The sequence below is a fragment of the Sebastes umbrosus genome, chromosome 8 (assembly GCF_015220745.1).
Source record: "Sebastes umbrosus isolate fSebUmb1 chromosome 8, fSebUmb1.pri, whole genome shotgun sequence".
NCBI classification, from domain to species: Eukaryota; Metazoa; Chordata; class Actinopteri; order Perciformes; family Sebastidae; genus Sebastes; species Sebastes umbrosus.
Window position 1 is genome coordinate 21,444,466 of NC_051276.1, and position 14,750 is coordinate 21,459,215.

General features: G+C 38.6%; 3 protein-coding genes across 7 annotated transcripts; 2 read left to right on the forward strand and 1 right to left on the reverse strand.

Annotated features, from left to right (window-relative positions):
• Positions 1–66: 66 nt before the first annotated feature.
• Positions 67–4,400, forward strand: med22 (mediator complex subunit 22). 4 transcript variants are annotated; one of them, XM_037778315.1, is made up of 5 exons: positions 67–220; positions 424–580; positions 711–791; positions 1,887–2,095; positions 3,688–4,400. In XM_037778315.1, exons 2-5 carry the CDS (start codon positions 458–460, stop codon positions 3,878–3,880), a joined length of 606 nt encoding a protein of 201 aa, XP_037634243.1. In that variant the 5' UTR covers positions 67–220; positions 424–457; the 3' UTR covers positions 3,881–4,400. The 4 variants fall into 4 exon arrangements, with proteins under 4 accessions (XP_037634243.1, XP_037634246.1, XP_037634244.1 ...); XM_037778316.1 differs by having other exon boundaries at positions 111–227; XM_037778317.1 differs by having other exon boundaries at positions 113–213.
• Positions 4,401–4,402: 2 nt separating this feature from the next.
• c8h9orf78 (chromosome 8 C9orf78 homolog) lies at positions 4,403–7,502 on the reverse strand. Of its 2 annotated transcripts, none has more exons than XM_037778314.1 (9): positions 7,281–7,502; positions 7,043–7,102; positions 6,597–6,648; positions 6,415–6,485; positions 6,190–6,267; positions 5,668–5,865; positions 5,377–5,513; positions 5,179–5,283; positions 4,403–4,937 (listed from the first exon to the last, which is right to left on the reverse strand). In XM_037778314.1, exons 1-9 carry the CDS (start codon positions 7,355–7,357, stop codon positions 4,840–4,842), a joined length of 876 nt encoding a protein of 291 aa, XP_037634242.1. In that variant the 5' UTR covers positions 7,358–7,502; the 3' UTR covers positions 4,403–4,839. The 2 variants fall into 2 exon arrangements, with proteins under 2 accessions (XP_037634242.1, XP_037634241.1); XM_037778313.1 differs by having other exon boundaries at positions 5,173–5,283.
• Positions 7,503–8,746: 1,244 nt separating this feature from the next.
• On the forward strand, positions 8,747–12,744 carry nfu1 (NFU1 iron-sulfur cluster scaffold homolog (S. cerevisiae)). Its single transcript, XM_037779022.1, has 8 exons — positions 8,747–8,880; positions 10,603–10,703; positions 10,804–10,939; positions 11,362–11,428; positions 11,522–11,639; positions 11,743–11,806; positions 11,911–12,085; positions 12,388–12,744. Exons 1-8 carry the CDS (start codon positions 8,822–8,824, stop codon positions 12,424–12,426), a joined length of 759 nt encoding a protein of 252 aa, XP_037634950.1. The 5' UTR covers positions 8,747–8,821; the 3' UTR covers positions 12,427–12,744.
• The last annotated feature ends 2,006 nt before the right edge of the window (positions 12,745–14,750 follow it).

Below are 14,750 nucleotides of genomic sequence, written 5' to 3' on the forward strand. Positions count from 1 at the left end.
AAAATAAATTATAAAAATCTAAAACATTTTGATATGATGCAAAAAGTACAACAACAAAACTACTTTTTTAAAGTGTTCTGCAGTGTAAATCAGTGATACGTCACTAGAGGGCGGTAGCACACAGACACCGGAAGTTTGCTGCCATTACATTTTAAGGAGAAGAAGAAGAAGAAGAGCAAACGTGTTTTACACAATAACGACATTGTTTTCAAAGTATGCGGTAAGAAGTAAGTGATAACCATTACAGAACCTGTAGTAAAACACATGTATGCATTAGCACGTGTATTAAAACTACGTTAGGTGCACGTTTCTGTTTCTGTTAGGAGAACACGCGCCTTTTCCTGCTAGCTGCTGCTGTGATGTTTACACTGCTTCTACTACAAACCTCAGCAGCTGAATGTGTCTCTCTCTCTGTGTTTACAGGTAACCAGCGCTGTGTTGCCTTCTTCTGAGCACGATGGCCACTCAGAGAGTCCTCCCTTCAAGCAAAGAGACTCTGCTGCAGAACTACAACAAGAGACTGAAGGATGACATCAGGTCCATCCTGGACAACTTCACTGAAATTATCAAAACAGCAAAAGTGCGTTTAACACAGAGCTCCCTCTTCTAATTGATCTGTTTCTCTCGCTACCACTACATCTACTTTACACGTTTTAATGTTCACTTCTGATGCCATCATGTGATGTTCTCACACTGTCTTCTGTCTCCAGATCGAGGATGAGACGCAGGTTTCTAGGGCAACCCAAGCAGAGCAGGACCATTATGAGATGCACGTCAGAGCAGCCAACATTGTAGGTATTGCACAAAGCACAGTATCCAGAATATGCAATGTAGCCTAATTTGTTGTTTGTTTTTTATATTTAGGCTTCCTATTAGTATTTTATTTAGTAGGGAGAGGGGCACAGGAAAAGTCAGTTAAAGGTCCCATATTATAAAAAAAGTGAGATTTTCATGTTTTTTTCTCATTATAAAGCAGGCTTAAGTCCTATATAAATACTGTGAAAGTATTGAAATGCTCAATCCACAGGGAAATACACACAGCCCGTATTCAGAAAATTGTGCGTTTGAAACAAGCCGTCAGGATTTCTGTCCATTTGTGATGTCACAAATATACAATAATATGGACCATTACACGGTTTTTAAACGTAAACATTCTAAATGTGTCCCAGTCTATTCCTGGTTGCAGTGTATGTGAATGACATCAGCTGACAGGAAGTACACATGGACCCAAGCTGTTGCCTGGCAACACAATTCCGTTGAAATGCGCTAAAACGGAGCGTTTAAGACAGAGGGTGAATACAGGTATATTCAGGCCGACAGTATGAGGAAAATAAAGTGTTTTTTGAACATTACAGCATGTAAACATGTTCTAGTAGAAACATAAAATACAAGTATGATCCTGAAAATGAGCCCAATATGGGACCTTTAAATCTGCTTCTGCTTAACTTTGAGTAAAACTTTAACATTATTGCGTTACTTTAAATAAATCACATTAAAAGTGTAGGCATATGTGATGTTGATACTGAGTGAAATTTTCAAACTTTAGACTATATGTTTTATGGTCGTACCATTCCTTTTAAATGGAAATATCGCAGATGTGCATCATTTATACAAAGTTCAGCCTGATGTTTTTGGTATCTTTGTAAAGTTTGGGATCTCCACTAGAATTTAAAATAAAGGTTTCAGTAAAGTATTGCTGCACAGCATTCATTTGTACACGCTGACCAACTGGTAGGACCGTGGGGTTAAAAGATAAAGTGAAATGCATCACAACCCTGCGACTGAGTGACGATTTCTGTGAGTAGCTGATACTGTGAAAATATCTTCAGTCCAGAAAATCATTCATTTCTAAACCCATTTTCCCCTCTTCTGTGTCGCTGTATCAGGTACGAGCCGGCGAGTCCCTGATGAAACTGGTGTCCGATCTGAAGCAGTTCCTGATCCTGAACGACTTCCCCTCGGTGAACGACGCCATCAGCCTCCAGAACCAGCAGCTCCGCTCGCTGCAGGACGAGTGCGACAAGAAACTCACCTCGCTCCGTGACGAGATCGCCATCGACCTGTATGAGCTAGAGGAAGAATATTACTCCTCCAGGTACAAGTAGGCTCATACTTGCCCCCCCCCCCCCATCCCACCGCCACTCTCTTGTCCCATGCTCAGCACCATGTATTGTCTCACCTTCACCATTCACTGCTGAGCCCGAGGAAGGGTTTAGTTCTGCCAACATCTAAACCTGACACCTTTTGGGTTGAATTTATCTCATCATCTTCATATCCAAACGGTACCATTCATCAACTCAGATCATTGCTGAGGGTTGTTGTGATGGAGATTATCTCACAAAGTGACTTTTTTATTGATTAGTAAGTGCCTTGACTTTTTTCTGTTCTATGACGTGTGTCATAATCGCTTATAAATAGAGAGGACTTCAGCATTAAATGGGTATGCAATTAAATATTAGCTGTGTAAATGTATGCAGCTCTTGAATTACCACAGTTCAACGTGTGTTTTAGAGCATTGAATGCAGTTTTCTGATGCAGTTAGAAAGCCAGAAGCTTTAATGGTGACAAGGATGAATTTTAAAATTCAGAACAGAAAGCCTCAGCGTTGATCTGCTGATGGGTTTATTTGTAAATGGTGATCAGACTTTCGGTTTCCTGGTTTGCAGTTGAGTTAAGTTTTAACAGATATTATCAGACTCATGGGAGAGATGCATGGCTTAGTGAAGCCTTTTCTCCTACTTATTTTACCACTAAAAATATTTTTAATTGAAGAAATGACCATAGTTCTTTAAATTTCATGAATTTAAAGTACTTTTTTTTCATGGATGAATTGTTAGATGGTTGTTAAAAAGGCTTCTGGGTTTTGCAAAACAAAGATTTGTAGGGAACCCCCCTTTAGAAGAATTTACACATTGAAAGAACTAAAACTATATCTGAATTTGATAGATGTATGATTCACTTTTATTCAGCATTATTTATATATAATATTTAAATCACAAATGTAAAGGTGATGACCTATATGATAGATTTTAAGGGTGGACTGTGGATGAATGTTTGGTTTAGACACAACACTTTACTGTTATTTATTCAAGGTCTGATCTGAAAATAAGTTTCTCAAGTAGAAGTTTTTCTGTAAAAGCAATTTAGATAATAATTTTTAAATGATTCCGTCCTTAAGACCACAAGTGACTCGAGCTGTAACCATGCAAGTGGTGTCAATCACACATGGTGTGGTTGTACTTGTGTACCAGTTTGTGCCAGCTGTTCCAGTAGACCCAGAATGATTAAGAAATAAAGTAGAGACAAAACACTGACTGTAGTAGTTTGTCTTGTTTTCTGTAAGAAAGTATTCAGAAGTGTCTCTCAGTCCTGTCTGGAGCATGCTGGCTGTGGGCCTTCCTTCCTCACTGCACTCGCTCTGCTTTCTCCTCCATCAGCAACTAATCACACTTTTTTTGTTGAACTTAAAAGCAACAGTTTGATAAGTCGTACCTCTTAAACATAAACAGCTAATTTAGGTGTCGATCCAGTTTCCAGTGCTTCTGCATAACCTCCGTGCTTCTATCGTACGTGTATGTGCTCCTCCATGTGGATGAATGTGCTTATTCTGACCTGCCGCTCTCGTCTGCTCCTCTCTTTCTGTGCTGCGCTGATTCTTTGCCTCCTACTGGTTTCCCCTCTGCAAAGCTACAGTCAGTGGGAGAGCACTGATCTGCCGCTGTGCGAGGCCTACCGCCAGCGAGACAGCTGGGCCTCCCCGGGCAGCAGCTGCAGCTCTACCCAGGGGGACAGAGAGGACGCGGAGGGACCTCCCTCTCAGGAGACAAACCCCCAGCACCACCTCAACGGACACGGGACGTCCTCTATAGAGAAACCATGAGGACTCTGATGAACACTTGCACTCAGTTTGTACTTCAGTGGTTTGGTTATTTAGTTTAGTGTACTAGTGTCTGACTCGGTCTGCCAGTGTAACGTGTCATGGACTAAAACTTTGATTTTGGCATTGAGGATTTCTTTTGCATAAACAGGTTTTACAGGAAAAGAGTAAAATTAAGTAACTGTACTAAAGAAATACCTGTAAAGTCATTAGAAGCAGAAGAATGAATGAATAAGTTATCAGAAGTAACATTCCCATCAGTTTAAATGACTTTTTCAAAATGAATTTAAAAATTGACTGACTTACATACTGCATATACAATACTGAAGTAAATGCTTTATGAATTTGTAGTGTACCTTTGCAGCATTTCATTACCAGTATTCATTTTTTATATTCTTATGTTGGACTTGACTAAGTATTAAGTGATTGTATGTTCTTACATTTATTTTGTAATGTTTTATTTCTGCTTTTTTTTTTTTTTATTCCTCCAAGCACTGGTCACATTAAAGAACAACTTAAATCATGTGGTTTTATGTTGTTTTTTTAATCTTTTTAAAGCGCTAAAAACACAATTCTAAACTAAAAGTTAACATTTAACTGTGGACTAAAAAGCGAATCTCACAATTCAGAGCAGGAATGCCACTCAATTTAACATATCTTATGTTATTCCTGTATTCCTTGGCTGACTCCTTGGTTATCAGGAAACCATGTAAGACACATGATTTCCTCAACGGTGGGGATTCTCCGTTAACACATCACAAAGCAAATGTACTCTATACAGATAACCACAAGGAGCTTTTTTACAATATTTTACAAGAACTACACCAGCTTGGGAGTCTTTAACAGTTGTTTGAGAAAAACAGTCTGCAAATGATCTTCATAACTCATCTAGAGGCCTCAATCTTTATAAAGATGGACATCAAGTTGAGTAATTTATTCTTGAAAAAACAACATCCAGTTCCTCAGTATCGTCGATTCATCTTCTTGAACTTCTCGTAATGGTAGTCATCTGTGGCCTTTTCGTTGTTTGGACGTTTGCGGTAGTTGGGTGGTGTCGCAACTGTGGAGATACAGAAGAAGGTATAAATCAGATTAGAGGTTTCAGACTAGCGGTAAGCAACTATTATACTATTTGTATAAACAATGTTGCAAATTAAGTCACTAATGCCAGAGAGTTTAAAGTAACAAGTACAATTTGATATGCTCCTGTTTCAGAGTGCTTATGCTGATTATAGCAGTATTTTAGTCTAGTGGTACTGAGCTGCTATAAGGAAGGTTTGTGGCTGTGTACATACTCTTACCCTCTGGACCTGGTTTCTCAGTGTCTCCCACACGCAGCGGCCTTGCTTTGGGCTCTTCTCTGTGTCTGTGGTGCCGCTGTGGTGCGTTCACATCCTCATGATAGACTGAGAAAAGACATTTACATGTTTAACCAACCATTCACCTCTCATTAAATCTCACTATTTGAAACCCAATGTTTACAGATTGACAGCACTCACAGCGGTTGTGTTGGACGTAGTTGACAGCGATGTTGGTGGGTACAAATGATGTGCCGTGGTCTTTTTTCTTGTTCCTTTGTTCTTGCAGAAGCTTGGCTTTTGCATCCTCTGTCTGGATGATGTTCTTAATCTTTGCACTGGGAAAGAAATCACAAAAACAGAGTTGTATCCTCTCTCTCAGCTAGTCACTGCCATGTCTCAAAGCAGAATGTCTTTCTTACTGATTTAAAAATAAAAGACAACTCTTGAAAATTAATCTACAGGATCATTTTGAGAGCCTCCTTTACGTACTCAATGCCAAGATCGACTTCAGGGATCCCACTCAGCATCTGATTGGACAACATTTCCTCCGTCTTCTTGGCAGAGTTGACTCGGATGCTCTCGGGCAGCTCATACAAGTGGTCCTCTGCATTCTTCACCTTAACTTTCTGTTCCTCGGCTTCCACCAACCCCTTCTTCTTTTTCAGCTCGGTCTCAATATATTTCATCCTGTGAAGGTAGATTTATGAAAAAAATAAGGTTTTAAAATATTTCTATGAAGCAACTGTGTGTGAGTATCAAATCCATCCAATTGTGTCCTAAATATTGGGGATTACTATCTTGTGCAATCTTAGATGTGCTATAACTATGACAGGAAATTCACTAATCGTTCAAACTAAAACTACCGATCCAAGCCATGCATGTTGGCCCTCCACATGTATATAAAACAGATGTTGATATTGCTGTCTAAAATGTAGATATGCTCATGAAAGCCAAAGAGAGTGATCTTGTGTCTGTATGTATGTGTATGTCAAGTGAAAATAGCTGGCATACATGTCCGCATCCTCGTCTCTTCTGTTAGTTTCAGCAGAAAAGGAGGTGCCCAGGTTCAGGTCCGTCTCCTCTTCTGTCCTGCAAGTGGAACAGAAGTCATCTTGAGTCAAATCAGTGTCATATCAGATGAAACACATTTTCCATTTTGCAATGACATACTAGTGCATACACAATATCTTAATTATATTGCGTCAAAATTATTATAATAGTCACAGATTTACTTACATGTCCCTATTCCTATCTTTGATTTTCTTCATGTCTACAACCCCTCCAGTCTTCAGCTTAAAAGGGTCATTCTGTGAGAAAAAAATATTTTAATAACGATGTATTAAACAAATAGCCAATTAAACACACACACACATATTATGGTTAATCTCAACAAATAAAAAATCTAAAAGGTCACTTACATCACCCTCAACTTCTGGTGGCAGTAAATCCCCAACCAACAGGGCAGACACACTAATCAAAAGGGGAATATGAATATTAATGTATATATCATGTTTCATTAGACTTTAGCCCATTAAAAACGTGTTCATACATTTATTTTTATTTAAATTCATTTATTTATTTTATTTTATTTTAATTCTTTGGATTGTTAAAGTATGTGTCCTCCCCTTTTCTCTGAAATCAGTTGAAATTACAGTTTAAGATGAAGTCTTGTTTTGTTTTTAGTGTTTTAAACTGTGAAATTTTGTGTAAAGACAAAGAGACAGCTGTAAAATGAAAAATACAGTGGTAAAGAATGTGATGATTGTATAAGTTGCTGAAGCTGCAACAAAAACTAAGTTAAAAAAACAAACAAAAAACGTGTTCATAGTGTGAGGACATTAAAAAGTGTAACACTCATGTTTACCTCACTCCGGTCTGTCGTTTCCTCAAACTCTGAAGCTCTTTAGCCTCTTCTACTTTTGATCTAAACGACCAAGAAACACACATAAATGACATGCTTAAACAAAACAACTAAAACCAGAGATACAAAGTCTGTCTGTTATCAAAAGGAAGTTATAGTTTCATCTGATGGAGAGCTGTTAGCTGCGTTAGCTCACGTTTGCTAGTATCTTTTGTTCATGACTTTAAATAAAATACTTTACCTGACTTCTTTAGTTGTCTCATCCTCCTCCACATCCGACGAGTTCCTTCTCCGCCTAAATTGTCTGCCAGACGGCATGTTTTAACGCAGCTTACTGTTTTATTTTTGAGCTTTCGCAAAACTGCGCTGGACGATAGCAAATGGTTTTAGAGCTTAGAGGGGGGAGAACTTTAGCAGAGGCACAATAATATTGCGTCACTTCCGCTAATATTAGCGCCCACTTCCGTTTTTAGTAGTGATGGGAATTCCGTCTCTTTTTAGTGAACAAGATTATTTGGCTCAGCTCACCAAGAAGAGCCGGCTCTTTCGGCTCCTAAACGGCTCTTCATTTTTTACCACTTCTGCATTTATAATTCAGCCAAATTTAGCGCTGTTTTGACCTATGATTAGTATGTGTGCACATATATCACTTAAATTATTCAATATAATTATACTAAACCTTATAATTTCCAGAATACCATAATTTGACTTGCTGCTTCGTTTCCGACTGTCACTCATCTTGTCTGCTATTCGCGCACTGCACTCCTCTCTCTTCCTTTCCTCCTCTTCCTCCTGCTCTGTACCTGTAGACCGTCAGCGCACCGTGCACCTCCACCCCTCCACCAACTCCCTGCTTGATGGTATGATCCTCGTCTGTCATCTCCTGATTGGTTGCACAGACGTCACATCATTCAGTCACCAGTCAGTGCATGGAGTGCCCGTGGCACGAGAAGATCATTAGTGATGGCGAGCTGAAGCTTCATGAAGCATTGAAGCTTTCCAGGAAATTGGTTCGGAAAAGGGTTAATTTCTCGAGGCTTCATATGCACACGAAAACACCTGGTGGCCAAAGAGTGTAAAACAGGCAGATATGATCTTAACCATGTGATCTGTGATATACTGTATTTTGCGCCAGTAAAGGCTGTTGGGAATGACTATAAACAATGGAAAAATATATATTACCATGTAATCCATCTATATCTATATAATATGTAATATAATGTATATTTTCTAGTAAGTATATTATGAGTATATAACATACATGTATAATAAACTGCAATTGTTTTGTGAGGAATTCATCTTATGTGTGTAAACCAATCCTTTGGTCAATAATTGTATTGTAGTGTAGTGTAATATTATATAATAATGGCAGGAGGGGTAATATTAGTGTTCTGTGTCACTTCTGGAAATTGGCATTGGTTTAACCAGTGAAGATCTGAACCACTTCCTGAACCAGTCACGCGGTATGGCCGGGCAGCGAGGCTTCGGACGTCATCAATTACGTAATTGGTCTAAAACGATACAAGCCTCGATACAAGCCTCGATACGCGCGTCGCAGAAAACTTCCTGGATTACTCGACACACACTCCGAAGCCTCGGCACAGCACGTAACATCACTAAAGATCATCCTATCATTCTGCCCTGAATTAATTAAAAAAAACAAAAAAAAAAAACGTCTCTCGGACGGGAGCCGGCTCTTATCGTTCACTTAAAAGAGCCGGCTCAATGAACCGGCTCGTTCGCGACCAACACATCTCTAGTTTTTAGGTAACAATAACAAACATGGCTACTTACAGGCAGGTCGGCAGGTTGTTGGGTCTTTCAGCAAGACTTTCACGTCCGTAAGTTTACCTGTTTCTCAATTTGTGACAGTTTGCTTTGTTTAATGCTTATATGAATGCATCTTCCTCTCAAGTACTTGATATTAACTGTTAGCAGCTAAGTTGCAGAGTGACGCAGAAGGAATCAGAGCAGCATGATGTAATGAACCTGTCTTATCGTTTTAACTCTTTAAATCAGAGTCAGACAGTTATTAAAGCTGTTTGGACACTGTTCAATTAATGTCCTACTATAAACAATTATTTTACTAGTCCAACAACATTAGGTTTACAAATAAATACACCTTCTTCAAGTCAAATGTGTCCATGTGCGCATCTGGATGTTGCACCGTTATTATAGCAAACATCCTGTCAACTTTCTGTGAGTGTACAGCAAGCTCTGAGGTCTTGACTCTGACTGGACTCTCTAGTGTAGCTTTGGTTTTATGTTTGGAGTTGTTTTGTTGGAAAATATAGCTTTTTTTTCTCACTGTGCAATATCATTTTCCACTTTCCAATTTTGTTAATAGTCTGTTTATTGTCAATACTGTATATACTGCTCCTATTTGTATACTTCCTTCTATTTAAATGGTTCATATTTTGTTACACTTTGTTTAGCTCTTTTTTTTTTTTACTGTGTTAGCTGATGCATCTTGTTTTTTGCACTATCCCCTTTGCTGCTGTACACTGCACATTTCCCCACTGCAGGACTAATAAAGGAATATCTTATCTTATCTTATCTTATCTTATCTTATCTTATCTTTTGCGAGTCATAATTCTACCTCAAGATTCTTTTTTGTTTTTGTTTCTTTACTATCACTGTTGTAAGCACAGTGTCTCCCATCTCATGTACAGCTTTGTCATTCTTGTCATTTTATAATGACTTAATTATGAACTTCCAGAAGTGATCACCATTAAACTAATTATGCCACTTCTGATAACAATAGGCTGAACCACTTATGTTGTAGGATTATCATAGTAAATGTGGTGAATAGATTTTTGCAATAGTTTGTGGTTGAGATGTCTGGTTTCGTTTTGACATTAAAGCGTCTCTATCAGTTGATGCGTGTCAAGAAAGCTTAATTAATGTGAAGTTGTAAAACAAGATGGTTAATACTTTTTGTTGGCACCAATCCTAGGGCGAGAGGCGAGGTACACCCTGATTGAGTCACCAGTCAATCACAGGGCTGACACCTAGAAACTGACAACTATTCACACTCACAATCACATTAGTTGCCAATTAACCTAACCCAGAACTTTCTGTGAGACGACAGTAACACCATGCCACGCATATAAGATCATATACTGTATGTCCCATAGTGTATATCTGGATGTGTTATAATTCCAGTATTGATTACCATTTTTCATTTTGCCAGATAAAGGCACTACAGAATAAAAGTTAATGTAGTCAAAGACATGTATTGTGACTTCTCCTTGTCAAGGACAAGACAAATGATGACTAAAGAACATAATATGTGCAGCATGAGTCATTGCAGGGCTATTTCACTTATTGCCCTAAGGACTTAAGTGTTGTATTATCACTCTGCACAAAAGGGTTTTAGTGGATAAGTTTTATACAAGTGATTCCTCTCTTAATGTGTTAGTCCCTACCATGTGGTGGAGGAAATGAAAAAGGCTTTTATGGGCAGTGAACATTCTGTTTTTTAGCAGCATAAATGTGGCAATGAATTGTGATTTTTTTTTTTTGCTGTAGTAACCTTTTGAATCTCTTGTTTGTGTTGTCAGTCTTGCAGTCAGTGGATATCAGAGTGCTGGATTACACTGGCCTTCACATAACACGGCAGTCCCAAACAGATGGCCACAAAACCCCCATTGGGTTGTTCCTGGTTTGTATGCTTGCAGCATCCTTGCGGCTGTCTAACTTGGAAAAACACTATATAATGACTGAATTTACATTCTTGTTCTTTATGTTTTGTCTCCTTCCAGGAAGGACCATGTTTGTGCAGACGCAGGACACACCGAATCCAAACAGCCTAAAGTTTCTGCCCGGTCGTACAGTCCTTGAAACAGGGACGATGAATTTTGCCAGCCCTCGCGATGCTCATTGCTCACCCTTAGCAAGGTATATGACTTCTTAAATACAAGGTTACTGAACAGAGAGTAATACATTGATTTCTCAGCAGGGAAAAGCACCTAAATGGAATGTAGCCATTATAATATTTAGTTACACTTGTGTTCCGTAAGATGTTTTCACCTGCCATACCAGTTGCACGAGGAACAAAGCAACACCTGTACTCACGGAATAAGAAATAGCAAAGACTTGTGTGTGCTCCTCAGGTTGTCCTTGAGTCTGCAGACACTGTACTTAAGGCTTATCTGTCCAGATCTGTTTCTCTTTTTAAGCATAATATCTATTACTGGTTTGGTTTGTATAGCATCTTTTTTTTTTAAATATTTAAAAACATTTTTAAATGTTTTAAGTGTCAACTTTGTATTTCATCCCACATGTAATAAAACTTCAGTAACGTTCTGTGTTGTCTACAGACAGCTGTTTAGGATTGAGGGAGTCAAGGGTGTCTTCCTGGGCCCCGACTTTATCACCATATCAAGGGTAAGACCAAGTCAAGTTTACATGAACCTCGCTTTATAGCACATTAGAATGTCATTGCTTGGAATAGCTTGTTTTCCTTTTGTCTCCATTTAGACTGATGAAAATATGGAGTGGAAAGTAATGAAGCCCGATGTATTTGCTGCCATTATGGACTTTTTCACTTCTGGACTTCCTGTGGTCAATGAGGACAGCACGCCTAGCGCAGATACAGGTACGGATTTCAACCAGCTTTACAGGAAAACAACACTGAAATAGACAGAATGGGTAGGGCAAACTGTTTTCTGAACACCAAGGAATCCCCACTTGTCTTTCAGCACCATCAGAAGATGACGACGAAGTAGTCGCTATGATCAAAGAACTGCTGGATACTCGAATAAGGTAGCTGCTTGTGAAGATGCACTCTGATACTGTATCAGCATCTGTTCCCTGTTACCATGGCTTTCTGTCCTTTTTCCACACTTGTCGATGCTTTTCTTCCCCAGGCCAACAGTGCAGGAGGATGGAGGTGATGTTGTGTATCGGGGGTTTGAGGACGGCATCGTCAAACTGAAGCTGCAGGGCTCCTGCACCAGTTGTCCAAGTTCCATTGTCACTTTGAAGAGTGGAATCCAAAACATGCTGCAGTTTTACGTCCCCGAAGTTGAATCAGTGGAGCAGGTTTGTTTTCTCGCCAGAGGATATGTTGTACACATGCTGCATATATTAGAGTGGCTAAGACTTTAAAAACAGATGTTTTATGGTGTACTTTTGTAGCTTGTATAAGCACTGTATTTTTAAATTACTTTTTAGGATGTAAACTGGCACATGCCTTGTCATTACTCATACCTGCCAGCCACAATTGGCACACAAAGTTGCAGGACAACCAAACCCTTCAAAAATGCATGACAGAAAATATGGGGTGGGAAAAACCTGTGCTACTTTAAAGTGTTAAACAGAACTTGTTATTATTTTTTCCCCAGGTGAAGGACGAAGATGAAGAAGAGGCTGCTCAAGTTTGAAGTACACTGAATCCACATATACACATTCCTCCCTCCTACGGTCACCTGTTTCAATGCGAGCCATAGTTGCAATAAAATGAGCTGGTGTATAGCATAGCTGTCTTCATCAGTCATCCAGATGTTATCATTGATTTTGGTGGCTATTTTCTGGGGACAGAAGAGCCCAGTCATAAGCACCGATGACTGTAGAGCTGACATACATTGTATTTATTATTTCACATTGTTATACCTTTTGAATCAGCCACTAGTCAAAACAGCCTTAATCAGGCTTAAAATACATATACTGTGTGTATATAAATAAAGTTTGTTGAAATATTGTGACTGTCATGCCTCCTTATGTATGCTCCTAATCTGACAGTATTTTGTTGTGTATGTGGAGTGATTAATGTATGTGCTTAATATTACAGACAAGCATCTTGTAAGCAAATAAGTACAAGTACAGTGCAAATGTACAAGATTACAGTTGTAAGATATCACAATCATAGTATTTTATGAACTATACATTATCTGTCATTTTCCATGTAGAAATGCCTTAGACAAATATTTTGGTTAAATGTTATTCCATTTTATTAAAACAAAATGGATGTGGTAGTCTCTACCAGTATTACATTATTCCATACCTGGTAGTGTAGAGATGGCTTTGACATACTATTTATACAATAGTGCACTGTAGAGAGATACAAATTTGCAGAAAATATCATTTAAAAGTCAATAACTTAAAGGAGTTGAAGAGTTGTGATTTTGTGAGTTTTTTGGTGACTTGGCCAAAATTTCCAAAAGGTGTGTGGGTTGAGCTGGAGGACTTTGGACTTGAAACAAGAAGCAGTATTTCTAAAATCCCTGCTACTTCCTTGGCATGCACTGAGTTAACATGTTATTGCCAAACGATTAGTCAATCAATGTAAACAATAATCTACATTAATTATAGTGCTGCATTGTTTTGCCAGATTTTACATCTGTGTGCGGTTGGCAGAGAGCACAGGCCTGTCATTACTTAGTAATGTTGACTTTATACTTGCTGAACAGCAGCAGCAGCAGCAGCAGGGGGGTCTGTCCTGCCCATGCCCAGCCAACATGGTTATGTAGGCCCCACATGGGTTATGCTAGGGGTACCTGGGTACCAAGAGGGTATGTGCCCAAAATGGGCATCTTATCTGGGGTACAACTTGGGTCAACTAATGTGGGTTCTAGGTGGGTCACTAATGGGAAATTAGTGTGTGGGCTCAGAATGGGCAACGCAAATGTGGCCCAGTTGAGTCAACTAAATAGGTCCCACATGGACTCCCCCAAGTGGGATACCCATGTGGGTCCTAGGTGGGTCACTAATGGGAAATTAGAGATGGGTTTTGGTTTATGTTGCCCAGATTGGGCCCAAATAACACCCAGTGTACTCCTGCATGAAACCCACAAGGGTAACTGGCATGGGGCCAACATGAAAACTGTGGACAAACCCCCTTACAACCCATATTTCAGCCCATGTAGTCCCCATGTAGTACCCACATAAAACTTAAAGTACACACAGCTTATAGTCTAAGTATATAATATATAAGTCTAATGCAGTGAGGGTCCAAGTGCAAATGTACGACGGAGTATTAGGGTCACATTGAGGGAAAAACATCTGAGATCTCCAGAATAAAATCATAATATTACGTGAAAAAAATTGTAACATTACGAGAAAAAAGTTGTAATATTACGAGAATAAAGTCATAACTTTTACAGGAAAAAAGTCATAATATTACGAGAATAAAGTCATAATTTTATGAGAAAAAAGTTCTAATATTACGAGGATAAAGTCATAATTTTAGGAGAAAAAAGTTGTAATATTACGAGGATAAAGTCATAACTTTACAGGAAAAAAGTCGTAATATTACGAGAATAAAGACATAGCTTTACGAGAATAAAATCGTAATATTACGAGAATAAAGTCAGAAATTTACAAGAAAAAAGAAAAAAAACATGTAAAATTACTACTTTATAATATTCTGACTTTATTCTCCTAATATTCTGACTTTATTCTCGTAATATTCTGACTTTATTCTCATAATTATTATGACTTTATTCTCATAATATTTTGACTTTATTCTCATAATATTATGACTTTATTCTCGTAATCTCAGATTTATTATTTTTCCTCAATGTGGCCCTAATACCCTGTCGTACTGTCATACCATAGACCTACAACAACGATAAATAAAAATGAAAATGTAAACAAAAAACAGTTATTAATTTCCATTTTTATAAATCCACAGGGAGCCACTGGAGAGGAGCTGAAGAGCCTCATGTGGCTCCAGAGCTGCAGGTTGATGACTCCTGTATTAAAGAGA